This window comes from Tachyglossus aculeatus, chromosome Y4, assembly GCF_015852505.1.
Source record: "Tachyglossus aculeatus isolate mTacAcu1 chromosome Y4, mTacAcu1.pri, whole genome shotgun sequence".
Taxonomy (NCBI): domain Eukaryota; kingdom Metazoa; phylum Chordata; class Mammalia; order Monotremata; family Tachyglossidae; genus Tachyglossus; species Tachyglossus aculeatus.
Genome location: NC_052096.1, coordinates 12,144,230 through 12,163,812, shown reverse-complemented (window position 1 = coordinate 12,163,812; position 19,583 = coordinate 12,144,230). Strand labels below are relative to the sequence as shown.

At 50.1% G+C, this 19,583-nt stretch overlaps 1 protein-coding gene across 3 annotated transcripts in view; it reads left to right on the top strand.

The window, feature by feature from the left end:
• Nucleotides 1-19,583, top strand: part of TRIM46 (tripartite motif containing 46) — a 43,216-nt gene that overhangs the window by 7,411 nt on the left and 16,222 nt on the right. For all 3 annotated transcript variants that reach the window (XM_038768643.1, XM_038768645.1, XM_038768644.1), the window contains exons 3-7: nucleotides 1,309-1,679; nucleotides 12,280-12,423; nucleotides 12,510-12,605; nucleotides 12,806-13,059; nucleotides 13,168-13,289. In XM_038768643.1, the coding sequence (XP_038624571.1) occupies nucleotides 1,309-1,679; nucleotides 12,280-12,423; nucleotides 12,510-12,605; nucleotides 12,806-13,059; nucleotides 13,168-13,289 (987 nt within the window). The remainder of the gene's footprint in view (nucleotides 1-1,308; nucleotides 1,680-12,279; nucleotides 12,424-12,509; nucleotides 12,606-12,805; nucleotides 13,060-13,167; nucleotides 13,290-19,583) is intronic.

The following is a 19,583-nucleotide window of genomic DNA, read 5'->3' as shown; positions in this document are numbered from 1 at the left end:
TAGATATGTACAAGTAAAATAAATAAATAAATAGAGTAATAAATATGTACAAATATATATCCATATATACAGGTGCTGTGGGGAAGGGAAGGAGGTAAGATGGGGGGGATGGAGAGGGGGACGAGGGGGAGAGGAAGGAAAGGGCTCAGTCTGGGAAGGCCTCCTAGGCCTCAGTTCCCTCATCCGTAAAATGGGAATGGAGACCGTGAGTTCCACGTGAGACAGGGACTGTGTCCAACCCGATTTGTTTGTATCCACCCCAGAGCTGAGTACAGTGCCTGGCACACAGTAAGCGCTCAATAAATACGATTGATCATGATGATGATGATTAGCATACTCACACGTTGTATTTCCAGACTTCCTTCTAGTCCCAGTCAAGCAGTGGTATTTATTGAGCGATTACAGTGTGCAGAGCACTGTACTGAGTGCTTGGAATAGTACAATAACACAGAATTGATAGACATGATCCTTTTATAGTGTAGGTCAAATGATCATCAGCATGTCTATATATATGTATATATATGTTTGTACATATTTATTACTCTATTCATTTATTTTACTTGTACATATTTGTCCTATTTATTTTATTTTGTTGGTATGTTTGGTTTTGTTCTCTGTCTCTCCCTTTTAGACTGTGAGCCCACTGTTGGGTAGGGACTGTCTCTATGTGTTGCCAATTTGTACTTCCCAAGCGCTTAGTACAGTGCTCTGCACATAGTAAGCGCTCAATAAATACGATTGATGATGATGATGATGATTTATTTAACTTGTGCATATGTATTCTATTTATTTAATTTTGTTAATATGTTTGGTTTTGTTCTCTGTCTCCCCGTTCTAGACTGTGAGCCCACTGTTGGGCAGGGGACTGTCTCTATATGTTGCCAACTGGTACTTCCCAAGCGCTTAGTACAGCTCTCTGCACACAGTAAGCGCCCAATAAATACGATTGATTGATTGATTCAGTGCCGCGGTTATTATTCTCCGGGCCTCATTTCCCTCATCTGTAAAGTGGGGACGAAGACTGTGAGCCCCACGCAGGGCCGTGCCCAACCTGATTTGCTTGAATCCACCCCGGTGCTCAGTACAGTCCCACAGTTCTTCTTATTATTGCAAATTAATCGGTGGACTGACTGCCACCCCGGTTTTTCTGTAAAGTGGAGACGAAGACTGAGCCCCACGCAGGGCCGTGCCCAACCTGATTTACTTGAATCCACCCCGGTGCTCAGTACAGTCCCACAGTTCTTATTATTGCAAATTAATCGGTGGACTGACCGCCCCCCCCGGTTTTTTCCTCTCCCCCCGCCCCAGGTTTCGGCACGTACCCCGGACGTAAGCGCGGAGGGGCCTTACCCCCGCCACCGCCACCACCGCCCGCGACCTTCCCGTGCCCGGCGTGCCAGCGGGATGTGGAGTTGGGAGAGCGCGGCCTGGCCGGGCTGTTCCGCAACCTGACCCTGGAGCGGGTGGCCGAGCGCTATCGCCAGGGCACGGGCGCGGCCGGGCCGGGCGGAGCCGTCGTCCCCTGCCAACTGTGCCGCCCGCCCGCCCCCGACGCCACCAAGGGCTGCGCCGAGTGCCAAGCCAGCTTCTGCAACGAGTGCTTCAAGCTGTGCCACCCGTGGGGCACCCAGAAGGCCCAGCACGAGCCCACGCCGCCCGCCCTCAGCTTCAGGCCCAAGGTAAGGCACAGAGGCGGAGAGACACTGAGAGACAGGATCATCATCAATCGTATTTACTGAGCGCTTACTGTGTGCAGAGCACTGTACTAAGCGCTTGGGAAGTACAAGTTGGCAACATATAGAGACAGTCCCTACCCAACAGTGGGCTCACGGTCTAAAAGGGGAAGACAGAGAACAAAACCAAACATACTGACAAAATAAAATAAATAGAATAGATATGTACAGGTAAAATAAATAAATAAATAGAGTAATAAATGTGTACAAACATATATACAGGATGGAAGATGGGGAGCGGGAGAGACAGGATGGAAGACCGGGAGAGAGGCGAGACAGAGGGCCGGGTTGGAAAGTTGGGAGAGAGACGGAGAGACTGAGGGAGACGGAGTTGCGGAGAGACAGGATGGAAAGAGAGAGACGGGGAGACACGATGGAAAGCAGAGGGGGAGAGGAGAGACAGGATGGAAGGCAGGGAGAGACAGAGACAGGGAGACGTGATGAAAAGCAGAGAGACAAGAGGGAAAGAGGAGGGACAGAGAGATGGGATGGATGGCAGGGAGAGAGACAGGGAGACAAGAAGGAAAGAGGAGAAACATAGGATGGAAGGCAGGGAGAGAGAGAGAGACAGAGAGACATGATGGAAAGAAAGAGACAGAGACAGGATGGAAGACAGGGAGACAGAGAGACATGATGGAAAGCAGAGAGAAAGAGGCAGAGAGACAAGAAGGAAGGCAGGGAGAGAGACAGACATGGTGGAAAGCAGGGAGAGAGACAGAGACAAAATGGAAAGAGGAGAGACAGACAGACAGGATGGAAGGCAGGAAGAGAGAGACAGAGACATGATGGAAAGCAGAGAGTCAGAGAGACAAGATGGAAAGAGGAGAGACAGAGAGACAGGATGGAAGGCAGGGAGAGAGAGACAGAGACAAGATGAAAAGAGGGGAGACAGAGAGACAGGATGGAAGACGGAGAGAGAGACAGAGACAAGATGGAAAGAAGAGAGACAGGATGGAAGGCAGGGAGAGAGACAGAGACATGATGGAAAGCAGAGACAGAGAGACAAGATTGAAAGAGGAGAGACAGAGAGACAGGATGGAAGGCAGGGAGAGAGACATGGTAGAAAGCAGGGAGAGAGCCAGAGAGACAAGATGGAAAGAGGAGAGACAGAGACAGGATGGAAGGCAGGTAGAAAGAGAGACAGAGTGACAGACAGGATGGAAAGAGAGACAGGATGGAAAGCAGGGGGAGAGAGGAGAGAGAGACAGGGTGGAAAGCACAGAGAGAGAGACAGAGAAAGAGACAGAGTTACAGAGAGACATGGTGGAAAGCAGGGAGAGCGACAGATAAACAAGGTGGAAAGAGGAGAGACAGAGAGACTGGATGGAAGGCAGGGAGAGAGAGAGACAGAGAGACATGATGGAAAGAGACAGAGACAGGATGGAAGGCAGGGAGAGAGAGAGAGACAGAGAGATGTGATGAAAAGCATAGAGACCAAGAGACAAGGTGGAAGGCAGGGAGAGAGCCAGAGAGACAAGATGGAAAGAGGAGAGACAGAGACAGGACGGGAGGCAGGTAGAAAGAGAGAGACAGAGTGACAGAACGGATGGAAAGAGAGACGGGATGGAAAGCATTCATTCATTCAATCGTGTTTATTGAGCGCTTACTGTGTGCAGAGCACTGTACTAAGCGCTTGGGAAGTCCAAGTTGGCAACATGTAGAGACGGTCCCCACCCAACAACGGGCTCACAGTCTAGAAGGGGGAGACAGAGAACAAAACAATACGTGTGGTCAGGTGTCAAGTCAGGAGAGAGAGACAGGGTGGAAAGCATGGAGAGAGAGAGACAGATAAAGAGACAGAGTTACAGAGAGACAGGATGGGAAGCAGTGAGAAACAGAGGCAGAGAGACAGGATGGAAAGCAGGGGGAGAGAAGCGAGACAGGGAGACAGGATGAAAGGCAGGGAGAAAGAGAGAGACAGGATCAAAAAAGAGAGAGAGGATGGAAAGCAAGGGAGAGAGGAGAGAGACAGAGTTACAGGGGGACAGGATGGAAAGAGAGAGACAGGATGAAAAGCAGTGAGAAATAGAGACAGAGAGACAGGGAGAGAGAAGAGAGACAGGGAGACAGGATGGAAGGCAGGGAGAAAGAGAGACAGGATCCAAAGAGAGAGAGAAAGGATGGAAAGCAGGGGAGAGAGGAGACAGACAGAGTTATAGAGGGGCAGGATGGAAAGAGAGACAGAGAGACAGGATGGAAAACGGGGAGAGAGGAGAGAGACAGGAGAGAGTATGGAAAGCAAGGGAGAGAGGAGAGAGACAGAGTTACAGAGGGACAGGATGGAACAAGAGACAGAGAGACAGGATGGAAAGCAGTGAGAAATAGAGACAGAGACAGGTTGGAAAGCAGGGAGAGAGACGAGAGACAGGGAGACAGGGTGGAAGGCAGGGAGAAAGAGAGAGACAGGATCCAAAGAGAGAGAGACAGGATGGAAAGCAGGGGAGAGAGGAGAGAGACAGAGTTACAGAGGGACAGGATGGAAAGAGAGACAGAGAGACAGGATGGAAAGCAGTGAGAAAGAGAGACAGAGAGACAGGATGGAAAGCAGGGAGAGAGAAGAGAAACGGGGAGACAGGATGGAAGGCAGGGAGAAAGAGAGAGACAGGATCCAAAGAGAGAGACAGGATGGAAAGCAGGGGTGAGAGGAGAGAGACAGTTACAGAGGGACAGGATGGAAAGAGAGACAGAGAGACAGGATGGAAAGCAGGGAGAGAGAGGAGAGAGACAGAGTTACAGAGGGACAGGATGGAAAGAGAGACAGAGAAACAGGATGGAAAGCAGGGGGAGAGACAGAGAGACAGGAGAGAGGATGGAAAGCAAGGGAGAGAGGAGAGAGACAGAGTTACAGAGGGACAGGATGGAACGAGAGACAGGCAGGATGGAAAGCAGTGAGAAATAGAGACAGAGAGACAGGTTGGAAAGCAGGGAAAGAGAAGAGAGACAGGGAGACAGGATGGAAGGCAGGGAGAAAGAGAGAGACAGGATCCAAAGAGAGAGAGACAGCATGGAAAGCAGGGGTGAGAGGCGAGAGACAGAGTTATAGAGGGACAGGATGGAAAGAGACAGAGAAACAGGATGGAAAGCAGGGGGAGAGAGGAGAGAGACAGAGTTACAGAGGGACAGGATGGAAAGAGGGACAGAGAAACAGGATGGAAAGCAGGGGGAGAGACAGAGAGACAGGAGAGAGAATGGAAAACAAGGGAGAGAGGAGAGAGACAGAGTTACAGAGGGACAGGATGGAAAGAGAGACAGACAGGGTGGAAAGCAGTGAGAAATAGAAACAGAGAGACAGGATGGAAAGCAGGGGGAGAGAAGAGAGACAGGGAGACAGGATGGAAGGCAGGGAGAAAGAGAGAGACAGGATCCAAAGAGAGAGAGACAGGATGGAAAGCAGGGGAGAGAGGAGAGAGACAGAGTTATAGAGAGGCAGCATGGAAAAAGAGACAGAGAGACAGGATGGAAAGCAGTGAGAAAGAGACAGAGAGACAGGATGGAAAGGAGGGAGAGGGAGGAGAAGCAGGGAGACAGGATGCAAGGCAGGGAGAAAGAGAGAGACAGGATCCAAAGAGAGAGAGACAGGATGGAAGGCAGGGGTGAAAGGAGAGAGACAGAGTTACAGAGGGACAGGATGGAAAGAGAGACAGGATGGAAAGCAGTGAGAAATAGAGACAGAGAGACAGGTTGGAAAGCAGGGAGAGAGAAGAGAGACAGGGAGACAGGATGGAAGGCAGGGAGAAAGAGAGAGACAGGATCCAAAGAGAGAGAGACAGGATGGAAATCAGGGGGAGAGAGGAGACAGACAGAGTTACAGAGGGACAGGATGGAAAGAGAGACAGAGAGACAGGATGGAAAGCAGGAGGAGAGACAGAGAGACAGGAGAGAGGATGGAAAGCAAGGGAGAGAAGAGAGAGACAGAGTTACAGAGGGACAGGATGGAAAGAGAGGCAGGATGGAAAGCAGTGAGACAGAGAGACAGGTTGGAAAGCAGGAAGAGAGACAGGGAGACAGGATGGAAGGCAGGGAGAAAGAGAGAGACGGGATCCAAAGAGAGAGAGACAGCATGGAAAGCAGGGGAGAGAGGAGAGAGACAGAGTTATAGAGGGGCAGGATGGAAAGACAGACAGAGAGACAGGATGGAAAGCAGTGAGAAATAGAGACAGAGAGACAGGATGGAAAGGAGGGAGAGAGAAGAGAAACAGGAAGACAGGATGGAAGGCAGGGAGAAAGAGAGAGACAGGATCCAAAGAGAGAGAGACAGCGTGGAAAGCAGGGGTGAGAGGAGACAGACAGAGTTACAGAGGGACAGGATGGAAAGAGAGACAGAGAGACAGGATGGAAAGCAGGGGGAGAGACAGGGAGACAGGAGAGAGGATGGAAAGCAGGGGAGAGAGGAGAGAGACAGAGCGATAGAGACAGGATCGAAAGAGAGAGACAGGATGGAAAGCAGAGGGAGAGAGGAGAGAGACAGTTACAGAGTAATTCATTCAATTGTATTTATTGAGCGCTTACTGTGTGCAGAGCACTGTACTAAGCGCTTGGGAGAGATAGGATGGAAAGGGAGACGGAGAGACGGAGAGACAGGATGGAAGGCGGGTGGGGGGAGAGAGAGAGAGAGAGACTGTGTGTGTGTTTTGTGTGTTTTGTGTGTTGTGTGTGTGTGTGAGTAGGGGCAGGGGCGAAGGGAGCAGTGTGGTCTAGTGAGTAGCTCCCAAGCCTGGGAGTCCGAAGAACCTGGATTCTCATTCCAGCTCCGCCACTTCGTCCGTTCAATCGTATTTATTCATTCAATCGTATTTATCATTCATTTGTTCATTGTCGTAGTTATCATTCATTCATTCATTCATTCAGTCGTATTTATTGAGTGCTTACTGTGTGCAGAGCACTGGACTAAGCGCTTGGGAAGTCCAAGTTGGCAACATACAGAGACGGTCCCTACCCAACAGCGGGCTCACAGTCTAGAAGGGAAAAATCGAGCGCTTAATGTGCACAGAGCACTGGACTAAGCGTCTGTTGATCACTTGATTAGTAGAGAAGCAGTGTGGCTCAGTGGAAAGAGCCCGGGCTTTGGAGTCAGAGGTCGTGGGTTCAAATCCCGGCTCCGCCATTTGTCAGCTGTGTGACTTTGGACAAGTCACTTCACTTTTCTGGGCCTCAGTTACCTCATCTGGAAAATGGGGTTGAAGACTGTGAGCCCCTAGTGAGACAAGCTGATAATAATAAAATAATAATAATAATAATAATGTTGGTATTTGTTAAGCGCTTACTAGGTGCAGAGCACTGTTCTAAGCGCCGGGGGGGATACAAGGAGATGAGGTTGTCACACGTGGGGCTCCCAGTCTTCATCCCCATTTTACAGATGGGGGAACTGAGGCCCAGAGAAGTGAAGTGACTTGCCCAAGGTCACAAAGCAGACATGTGGGGGAGGAGGGATTCGAACCCATGACCTCTGACTTCCAAGCCCGTGCTCTTTCCACTGAGCCACGCACCTTTTTTTTTTGATGGCATTTATTAAGCGCTTACTATGTGCAAAGCACTGTTCTAAGCGCTGGGGAGTTTGCAAGGTGATCAGGTTGTCCCACGGGGGGCTCGAAATCTTCATCCCCATTTTACAGATGAGGGAACTGAGGCCCAGAGAAGGGAAGTGACTTGCCCAAAGTCACACAGCTGACAATTGGCGGAGCCAGGATTTGAACCCATGACCTCTGACTCCAAAGCCCGGGCTCTTTCCACTGAGCCACGCTGCTTCTCTTACCTTGTAACCTCCCCAGCTCTTAGAAGATTGCTTTGCACACAGTAAGCGCTTAATAAATGCCATCATCATCATTATTATCATTACTTGCTGTGTGCAAAGCGCTGTACTAAGTGTTTACTTGTTTGCGTGTGACCTTGGGCAGGTCACTTCACTTCTCTGAGCCTCAGTGACCTCATCTGTAAAAACGGGGATTAAGAGTAATAAAAATAATAACGGCGTTTGTTAAGCGCTTACTATGTGCCAAGCACTGTTCTAAGCGCCGGGGAGGTTACGAGGTGATCACGTTGTCCCACGGGGGGCTCACGGTCTTCGTGCCCATTTTCCAGATGAGGGAACTGAGGCCCAGAGAAGTGAAGCGACTTGCCCAAGGTCACACAGCCGACAAGTGGCGGAGCCGGGATTAGAACCCACGACCTCTGGCTCCCAAGCCGGGGCTCTTTCCATTAAGGCACGAAGAGTGCGAGCCCAGTGTGGGATGGGGGATTTGTCCAACACCGATTAGTCGTAGCTACCCCGGCGCTTAGTACAGTGCTTGTTTCATTTATTTATTTATTTATTTATTTATTTATTTATTTATTTATTTATTTTGTTTTGTTAGTATGTTTGGTTTTGTCTCCCCCTTTTAGACTGTGAGCCCACTGTTGGGTAGGGACTGTCTCTAGATGTTGCCAATTTGTACTTCCCAAGCGCTTAGTACAGTGCTCTGCACACAGTAAGCGCTCAATAAATACGATTGATGATGATGATGATGATGCTTGTCACATAATAAGGGCTTAATGGATACCGTAATTATTATCGCTATTCTCTGGGCCTCAGTTCCCTCATCTGTAGAATGGGGGATAAGACTGTGAGCCCCATGTGGGACAGGGACTGCGTCCAATACGATGATTTGTAGCAGAGAAGCAGTGTGGCCTAGTGGAAGGAGCACCGGCCTGGGAATCAGAAGGACCTGGGTTCGAATCCCAGCTCTGCCACTCGGCTGCTGGTTTACCCTGGGCAAGTTACTTGACTTCTCTGTGCCTCAGTTACCTCATCTGTAAAATAAATAATAATAATGGCATTTATTAAGCGCTTACTATGTGCAAAGCACTGTTCTAAGCGCCGGGGAAGTTACAAGATGATCAGGTTGTCCCACGGGGGGCTCACAGTCTTAATCCCCATTTTACAGATGAGGGAACTGAGGCCCAGAGAAGTGAAGTGACTTGCCCAAAGTCACACAGCTGACAGTTGGCGGAGCCGGGATTTGAACCCATGACCTCTGACTCCAAAGCCCGGGCTCTTTCCACTGAGCCACGCTGCTTCAATGCAGATATAGAGTACGAGCCCCATATGGGACAGGGCCTGCGTTCAACTCGGTTTGCTTGTATCCACCCCAGCACTTAGTACAGAGCCTGGCACATAGTAAGCTCTTAACAATTACCACAATTATTATTATTATTATTCCAGCGCTCAGTACAGAGCCTGGCCCCTAGTAAGCACTTAACAGATACCACAGTTATTCTTACTATTACCTCAGCGCTTAGTGCAGAGCCTGGCACATCGTAAGCGCTTAACAATTACAATTATTATTATTATCCCAGTGCTTAGTACAGAGCCTGGCCCCTAGTAAGCGCTTAACAAATACTCACAATTATTATTACTATTACCTCAGCGCTTAGTGCAGAGCCTGGCACATAGTAAGCGCTTAACAATTACCACAATTATTATTATTATCCCAGCGCTTAGTACGGGGCCTGGCCCCTAGTAAGCGCTTAACAAATACCCACAGTTATTATTACTATTATCTCAGTGCTTAGTGCAGAGCCTGGCACATAGTAAGCGCTTAACAATTACCACAATTATTATTATTATTATCCCAGCGCTCAGTACAGAGCCTGGCCCCTAGTAAGCGCTTAACAAATACCACAATTATTATTACTATTACCTCAGCGCTTAGTGCAGAGCCTGGCACATAGTAAGCGCTTAATTACCACAATTATTATTATTATCCCAGCGCTTAGAACCGAGCCTGGCCCCTAGTAAGTGCCTAACAAATACCACAATTATTATTACTATTACCTCAGTGCTTAGTGCAGAGCCTGGCACATAATAAGCCCTTAAAAATTACCACAATTATTATTATTATTATCCCAGCGCTCAGTACAGAGCCTGGCCCCTAGTAAGTGCTTAACAAATACCACAATTATTATTACTATTACCTCAGTGCTTAGTGCAGAGCCTGGCACATAGTAAGCACTTAACAATTACCACAATTATTATTATTATCCCAGCGCTCAGTACAGAGCCTGGCCCCTAGTAAGCGCCTAACAAATACCACAGTTATTATTACTATTACCTCAGCGCTTAGTGCAGAGCCTGGCACATAGTAAGCACTTAACAACTACCACAATTATTATTTTTATCCCAGCGCTCAGTACAGAGCCTGGCCCCTAGGAAGCGTTTAACAAATACCCGCAATTATTATTACTATTACCTCAGCACTTAGTGCAGAGCCTGGCACATAATAAGCGCTTAACAATTACCACAATTATTATTATTATTATCCCAGCGCTCAGTACAGAGCCTGGCCCCTAGTAAGTGCTTAACAAATACCACAGTTATTATTACTATTACCTCAGCGCTTAGTGCAGAGCCTGGCACATAGTAAGCGCTTAACAATTACCACAATTATTATTATTATCCCAGCGCTCAGTACAGAGCCTGGCCCCTAGGAAGCGTTTAACAAATACCCGCAGTTATTATTACTATTACCTCAGCACTTAGTGCAGAGCCTGGCACATAATAAGCGCTTAACAATTACCACAATTATTATTATTATTATCCCAGCGCTCAGTACAGAGCCTGGCCCCTAGTAAGTGCTTAACAAATACCACAGTTATTATTACTATTACCTCAGCGCTTAGAGCAGAGCCTGGCACATAGTAAGCGCTTAACAATTACCACAATTATTATTATTATCCCAGCAGTCAGTACAGAGCCTGGCCCCAAGGAAGTGCCTAACAAATACCACAACTATTATCACTATTACCTCAGTGCTTAGTGCAGAGCCTGGCACATAGTAAGCACTTAACAACTACCACAATTATTATTTTTATCCCAGCGCTCAGTACAGAGCCTGGCCCTTAGGAAGCGTTTAACAAATACCCGCAATTATTATTACTATTACCTCAGTGCTTAGTGCAGAGCCTGGCACATAGTAAGCACTTAACAATTACCACAATTATTATTATTATATCCCAGTGCTTAGTACAGAGCCTGGCCCCTAGTAAGCGCTTAACAAATACCCACAATTATTATTACTATTATCTCAGCGCTTAGTGCAGAGCCTGGCACATTGTAAGTGCTTAACAATTACCACAATTATTATTATTATCTCAGCGCTTAGTACAGAGCCTGGCCCCTAGTAAGTGCTTAACAAATGCCCACAATTATTATCACTATTACCTCAGTGCTTAGTGCAGAGCCTGGCACATAGTAAGCGCTTAACAATTTCCACAATTATTATTATTATCCCAGCTCTTAGTACAGAGCCTGGCCCCTAGTAAGCGCTTAACAAATACCCACAATTATTATTACTATTACCTCAGCGCTTAGTGCAGAGCCTGGCACATCGTAAGCGCTTAACAATTACCACAACTATTATTACTATTACCTCAGCGCTTAGTGCAGAGCCTGGCACATTGTAAGCGCTTAACAATTACCACAATTATTATTATTATCCCAGCACTCAGTACGGAGCCTGGTCCCTAGTAAGCGCTTAACAAATACTCACAATTATTATTACTATTACCTCAGCGCTTAGTGCAGAGCCTGGCACATAATAAGTGCTTAACAATTACCACAATTATTATTATTATTGCAGTGCTTAGTAGAGAGCCTGGCCCCCAGTAAGCACTTAACAAAAACCACAATTATTATTACTATTACCTCAGTGCTTAGTGCAGAGCCTGGCACATAGAAAGCACTTAACAATTACCAAAATTATTATTATTATCCCAGCACTTAGTACAGAGCCTGGCCCCTAGTAAGCACTTAACAAATACTCACAATTATTATTACTATTACCTCAGCGCTTAGTGCAGAGCCTGGCACATAGTAAGCGCTTAACAATTTCCACAATTATTATTATTATCCCAGCGCTTAGTACAGAGCCTGGCCCTTAGTAAGTGCTGAATTACCTCAGTGCTTAGTGCAGAGCCTGGCACATAGTAAGCGCTTAACAAATACAACAATTATTATTATTATCCCCCCAGCGATTAGAACAGTGTTTGACACATAATAAGCCCCCAACAAATACCATTATTAGAGAATTATTAGAGAAGCAGCATGGCTCAGTGGAAAGAGCGCGGGCTTGGGATTCGGAGGTCATGGGTTCTAATCCCGGCTCCGCCGCTTATCAGCTGGGTGACTTTGGGCGAGTCACTTCACTTCTCCGGGCCTCGGTTAACTCATCTGGAAAATGGGGATGAGGACTGGGAGCCCCACGTGGGACGACCGACCTCGTATCTCCCCCAGCGCTTGGAACGGTGCTCGGCGCGTAGGAAGCGCTTAGCAAATACCAAAATCATTATTATTATTGGGACTATCTGTCCGTCATGGGGGCCGGAGAAGGGAGGGCAGGACACGGTCATCATCATCATCATCATCGATCGTATTTATTGAGCGCTTACTGTGTGCAGAGCACTGTACTAAGCGCTTGGGGAGTACAAATTGGCAACATCTAGAGACAGCCCCTACCCACCAGTGGGCTCACGGTCTAAAAGACGGTCACCACCGTCCGCCCCGGATCCCCAGGGGCTGATGTGTCCGGAGCACGGAGAGGAAGTGTCCCACTACTGCAAGACGTGCCAACGCCTCGTGTGCCAATCCTGCCGCGTCCGCCGCGCCCACAGCGGGCACAAGATCAGCCCCGTGCTCGGGGCTTATCAGGCTCTCAAGGTAAGGGAGGAAATGAGTCCTTTTTCCCGGGGCCCCCGATCCCGTCCTTCCCTCCGCGCCCACGCCTTCCGTCCTTCCCGCCCCAGGACAAGCTGGCAAAGAGCCTCTCCTACATCCTGAGTCACCAGGACACCGTCCAGTCCCAGATCTGCCAGCTAGAAGAGACGGTGAAACACACCGAGGTGCGGGAGAGGGGCGCCGGGGGTGGCGGTGCCCGGGTTTCCCGGCACGGGTGGGCGGGTGGCTTCTAGGCCCGGCGGGACTGGCGCCGTGGCCCGCTCCATCCGTGTGAAGTTGCCGTGTCCTGGGCGACGGAGGGGCGGGCACGGGGGCTTGGAGGAAGGGGGGATGGCGGAGACCGGGCGACCCGCACCCCTGGCAGGCGAGCGGGCAGCAGGCGAAGGAGGAGGTGGGCCAGCTGCTGAAGGGCCTGGACGCGGCGCTGGAGGAGAGGCGAGCCAGCCTGCTCCAGGCCGTGGAGGAGTGCCAGCGGGACCGCCTGGCCCGGCTGGGTGCCCAGATCCAGGAGCATCGCGGCCTCCTGGAGAACTCGGGCATGGTGGGCTACGCGCAGGAAGTGCTCAAGGAGACCGACCAGCCCTGCTTCGTGCAGGCCGCCAAGCAGCTGCACGGCAGGTGGGCGCACCTGGGGGAGAAGGCCGCCGGAGCGGGGCGGCCGGGGGGTCAGAGGTCACCTGGGTGACGCCCGCCTTTCCCTCCTTCCCTCCCTCGTCGCCCGGCCAGGCTCGCCCGGGCCACCGATGCCCTGCAGTCGTTCCGCCCGGCCGCCAGCCCGTCCTTCCGCCTCTACCAGCTGGACGTCGCCCGCGAGATGAAGATGCTGACGGACCTCACCTTCCTGCAAGGTAGCCGGGCCCCCGACCCCCGCCCGCCCCCCCAGCCCCCGCGGCCCCGGCCCCCCCCCGCCCCGGGCCCCCTCCCGCAGCTCAGCGCGGGGCCGTGCCCCCTCTGTGCCCTCCCGTGCCCCCCACCCGCCCCTCTCAGAGGTGCCTTCTCTTTGTTTATAGGCCGTGGCCGCCGCCTTGGATCGGCTTCGGAGTGCCCCAGGCAAGTCCGCCCCCGCCCCCTGCCCCTCTTCCCTCTGCCCCCCAATCTGTGCCCGCTCGGCCTCCGCTCCCCCTCCTCTTGGGCCCTCTCTCCCCACCCGGAGCGTCCTCCCTCCCGCTTTCCGAAACGGTCAACTGGCAGCCTCTTGCCCGCCGTGTGACCTTGGCCAATTCACTTCCCTTTCCCTGGGCCTCAGCGACCCCGTTGACTTGACACCCGTCCGCGTGTTTCGTCTTGTCTCCCCCTTCTAGACCGTGAGCCCCTTGTTGGGTAGGGGCTGTCAATGTCAGTTGCCAGATTGTACTTTCCAGGCGCTCAGTGCAGTGCTCTGCACACTGTAAGTGCTCAATAAATACGATTGAACGAATGAATGAATCTGTAAAATGGGGGTGACGACCGTGAGCCCCACGTGGGACCCGGGCTGTGTCAAACAACCTGATTAGCGCGACTCCTCCGAGGGGCCTTCCCTGGCTTAAACCCTCGTCTCCTCTTCTCTCGCCACTTTTTGCGTCACCCCGACGCTCGGATTTGCACTCCCCCTCGGCCCCACGGCGCTTATTCATCCATTCATTCATTCAATCCTATTTATTGGGCGCTTACTGTGTGCAGAGCACTGGACTAAGCGCTTGGGAGGTACAAGTTGGCAACATCTAGAGACGGTCCCTACCCAACAACGGGCTCACAGTCCAGATCCCTGATTTATTTATTTCTGTTCAATGTCCGTCTTCCCCTCTAGACTGTAAACTCCCTGCGGTCAGGGAACGCATCTACCGACTCCGTCGGACTTAGTACAAGCTTAGTACAGTGCTCAGACTTAGTCCAAGCTTAGTACAGTGCTCTGCGCAGAGTAAGTGCTGGATAAATACGATCGATTGGACTTGTACTTCCCAAGCGCTTAGTACAGTGCTCTGCACACAGTAAGCGCTCAATAAATACAACTGATTGATTGATTAGCCTTGGTCGAGGCCAGCACTTAGTACAGTGCCTTAACCGATACCATAAAGAAGAATCGATCAATCTATAGAATATCCTGGGCCGCCCGCTGTTCTTAGCTTCTGGGAGAGTGGGATAGTTAATAGGCAAATTAATAATAATAATAATAATAATAATAATGATAATAATGATGGCATTAAGTGCTGTTCTAAGCGCTGGGGTGGATACAAGTTAATCAGGCTGGACACAGTCCCTGTCCCCCCAATGGGACTCACGGTCTTCATTTTCCAGAGGAGGGAACTGAGGCCCAGAGAAGTGAAGGGACTTGCTCAAGGTCACGCAGCAGACAAGTAGCAGAGTCGGGATTAGAACCCATGTCCTCTGACTCCCAAGCCCAAGCTCTCGCCACTAGGCCATGCCGCTTTTGATGACAACAATTATAATAACGGCATTTATTAGACGCTTCCTTTGTACGGAGCACTATTCTAAGCTCTGGGGGGGAATACAAGGTGATCAGGTTGTCCCCTGTGGGGCTCACAGTCTTCACCCCCATTTTCCAGATGAGGGAACTGAGGCCCAGAGAAGTGAAGTGGATCGCCCAAAGTCACACAGCTGACGAGCGGCAGAGTCGGGATTTGAACCCGCGACCTCCGACTCCCAAGCCCGGGCTCTTTCCGCTGAGCCACGCTGCTTCTCTAGTAGGGTGGTTTTGATAGGGTGCGTTAGCCAGTGGAGTAGCGCAAAGTCCAAGCTGTTGGAATGCTTTAAAATCAATCGATCGATGATGTTATTGAGGGCTTACTGTGTGCTGAGCACTGTACTGAGTGCAAGGAAACAGTTGGTAGACATAGTGCCCGCCCACAACCAGCTTATAGTCAAGGAAGGAGGACGCGGATATTAAAATAACTTGCGGATCTGTCTGTAAATGCTGACGGGCTGAGGGTGGGTGAATAGCAAGTGTAAGGGAAGGGGGAGTTTCGGGTGGGTTCATTCATTCAGTCGTATTTATTGAACGCTTACTGTGCGCAAAGCACTGTACTAAGCGCTTGGGGGAGGACAATACAACGACAAACAGACACGTTCCCTGCCCTCAACCGGCTCACAACTAGAGATGTGATTTTAGAAAGGCTTCGAAGGTGGGCAGAACGGCTATTCATTCGTGTAGGGTTACTCATTCGATGGTCTTTATTGAGCGCCCACAGGGTGCAGAGCGCTGTACTAAGCGCTAGGGAGAGGATGATACGGCAGCACACGGGCACGTTCCCTGCCCGCCACGAGTTCAGGAGGTGGGGTGGGAGTTTCGAGCCAGAGGGAGGACGTGGGCAAAGTGTGGGTGGCGAGATGGGGGAGATGGAGGCCCAAGTGAGTAGGTTTGGAGAGGTCAGCCAGTGGCCAAGCGTTTCCGCTCGAGGCCGAGAGGACGAAGCGGCCGTCTTTGAGGAGTGAGGACTCCTCAAGCGCTTAGTACAGTGCTCTGCACATAGTAAGCGCTCAATAAATATGATTGATGATGATGATTCGGGGTTTAGAAAAGCCAGTCTGGGCAGCAGAGGAAAGAATGGACTGAGTGGGGGGGGAGAGGCCGGAGGCAGGGAGGTCAGCGAGGAGGCTGAGGCCGCCGTTACTGGAATACGAGAAACATCTGGATGGGGTGAGGTTGTTGGGGGGTGGGAGTCCTGCCTGCAGGGAGAGGAAGGGGCCGACCCTGAAGTGAGCCCGTCGTGGGGTAGGGACCGTCTCTATCCGTTGCCGATTTGTACTTCCCAATAATAATAATAATAATAATAATGTTGGCATTTGTTAAGCGCTTACTATACGCAGAGCACTGTTCTAAGCGCTGGGGGGATACAAAGTGATCAGGTTGTCCAACGTGGGGCTCCCAGTCTTAATCCCCATCTTACAGATGAGGTAACTGAGGATCAGAGAAGTTAAATGACTTGCCCAAGGTCACACAGCAGACGTGGGGCGGAGCTGGGATTCGAACCCAGGACCTCGGACTCCAAAGCCCGGGCTCTTTCCGCTGAGCCACGCTGCTTCAATAATAATTCAATAATAATCAATAATAATAATTATATAATAATAATAATAATAATAATAATAATGATGGCATGTATTAAGCGCTTACTATATGCAGAGCACTGTTCTAAGCGCTGGGGGGATACAAAGTGATCAGGTTGTCCAACGTGGGGCTCCCAGTCTTAATCCCCATCTTACAGATGAGGTAACTGAGGATCGGAGAAGTTAAATGACTTGCCCAAGGTCACCCAGCAGATGTGGGGCGGAGCCGGGATTCGAACCCAGGACCTCTGACTCCAAAGCCCGGGCTCTTTCCGCTGAGCCATGCTGCTTCAATAATAATTCAATAATAATAATAATAATATAATAATAATAATGGCATGTATTAAGCGCTCACTATATGCAGAGCACTGTTCTAAGCGCTGGGGGGATACAAAGTGATCAGGTTGTCCAACGTGGGGCTCCCAGTCTTAATCCCCATCTTACAGATGAGGTAACTGAGGATCAGAGAAGTTAAATGACTTGCCCAAGGTCACCCAGCAGACATGGGGCGGAGCCGGGATTCGAACCCAGGACCTCTGACTCCAAAGCCCGGGCTCTTTCCACTGAGCCACGCTGCTTCAATAATAATTCAATAATAATCAATAATAATAATTATATAATAATAATAATAATAATAATGGCATGTATTAAGCGCTTACTATATGCAGAGCACTGTTCTAAGCGCTGGGGGGATACAAAGTGATCAGGTTGTCCAACGTGGGGCTCCCAGTCTTAATCCCCATCTTACAGATGAGGTAACTGAGGATCAGAGAAGTTAAATGACTTGCCCAAGGTCACCCAGCGGACATGGGGCGGAGCCGGGATTCGAACCCAGGACCTCTGACTCCAAAGCCCGGGCTCTTTCCACTGAGCCACGCTGCTTAAATAATAATTCAATAATAATCAATAATAATAATTATTATATAATAATAATAATGATGATGATGGCATGTATTAAGCGCTTACTATCTGCAAAGCAAGGTGCTCAGGTTGTCCCCCGGGGGGCTCGCAAGTCTTCATCCTCCTTTTCCAGATGAGGGGACCGAGGCCCAGAGAAGTTAAGTGACTTGCCCAAAGTCGCCCAGCTGACAGGAGAAGCAGCGTGGCTCAGTGGAAAGAGCCCGGGCTTTGGCGTCGGAGGTCGTGGGTTCAAACCCCGGCTCCGCCAATTGTCAGCTGGGTGACTTTGGGCAAGTCACTTCATCATCATCAATCGTATTTATTGGGCGCTTACTGTGTGCAGAGCACTGTACTAAGCGCTTGGGAAGTACAAATTGGCAACATATAGAGATAGTCCCTACCCAACAGTGGGCTCACAGTCTAAAAGTGACCTGATCTGTAAAATGGGGATGAAGACTGTGAGCCCCCCGAGGGACAACCTGATCACCTGGTTACCTCCGCAGTGCTTAGAACAGTGCTTTGCACATAGTAAGCGCTTAATCAATGCCATTATTATTATTATTATTAAGTGGCGGAGTCGGGATTTGAACCCGTGACCTCTGACTCCAAAGCCCGGGCTCTTTCCACTGAGCCACGCTGCTTCTCTTCCCAAGCGCTTAGTCCGGTGCTCTGCACACAAGAAGCGCTCAATAAATACGGTTGAGTGAGTGAAGGTTTTGGGGACGAACTCCAAAGAGCGTTTGGGGCCTGGGCGTCCGAAGGACGCGGGTTCTCATCCCGGCTCCGCCGCTTGTCCGCTGGGTGACCTTGAGCAAGTCACTTCCCTTCTCTGGGCCTCGGTTTCCTCATCCATAAAACGGGGATTTAGACTGGGAAGCCCCCTGTGGGGCGTGGATTGGGTCCAACCTGATTAGCTTGCACCTACTCCAACGTTTAGTACAGTGCCCGGCCTTTAGTAAGCGCTTGAAAAGCACCATTAAAAAAAAAAAGGGAGACGGTTCGGGGAGGAAGGATTGATTCATTCAATCGTATTTATTGAGCGCTTTCTGTGTGCAGAGCACTGTTCTAAGCACGTGGGAGAGGACGCTGAAACAGTAAACTGACAGATTCCCTGCCCGAAGGGTTTGGCTCCAGCGCTCAATACAGTGCCCAGTGTTTAGTACAGTGCCTGGCACAGATTAAGCACTTAAGTACCGTAATTTGTTCATTATGACTTAGATATTTCCAGCTTCTTTTATTTTATTTTGTCAGTATGTTTGGTTTTGTTCTCTGTCACCCCCTTTTAGACTGTGAGCCCACTGTTGGGTAGGGACTGTCTCTCTATGTTGCAAACTTGGACTTCCCAAGCACTTAGCACAGTGCTCTGCACACAGTAAGCGCTCAATAAATACGATTGATGATGATGATGATGATGATGGCTGCGTCTCTCTCCCGCTTTAATCGATCTATTAGAGAAGCAGCTTGGCGGAGTGGTTAGAGCCCAGGCCGGGAAGTGGGAAAGTCAAGAAGTTCTCATCTTGGCTCTGCCCCTTTTCTGCTGTGTGTGACCTTGGGCGGGTCACTTCACTTCTCTGGGCCTCAGTTTCCCCCCCTCGGCAAAACGGGGCCGAAGACTGTGAGCCCCACGTGGTGATGGTGATGATGATGATAATGATGGCATTTGTTAAGCGCTTTTTACGTGCAAAGCACCGTTCTAAGCACTGGAGAGGTTACAAGGTGATCGGGTTGTCCCACGGGGGGCTCCCAGTCTTCATCCCCATTTTCCAGATGAGGTCACTGAGGCCCAGAGAAGTGAAGCGACTCGCCCAAAGTCACCCAGCTGACAATTGGCGGAGCCCGAATTTGAACCCATGACCTCTGACTCCCAAGCCCGGGCTCTTTCTACTGAGCCACACTGCTTCTCTAACGTGGGACAGGGACTGCCTCCAACCCGATTTTCTAGTATCCACCCCAGCGCTTAGTACGTAGTGAGAGCCTAACAAAATACCATAATTATTATTAAGTAATAATAGTAATTCATTCATTCATTCAATCGTATTTATTGAGCGCTTACTGTGTGCAGACCACTGTACTAAGCGGTTGGGAAGTACAAGTTGGCAACATATAGAGTGAGCCCATGGTTGGGTAGGGACCGTCTCTATATGTTGTCAACTTGTACTTCCCAAGTGCTTAGTACAGTGCTCTGCACACAGTAAGCGCTC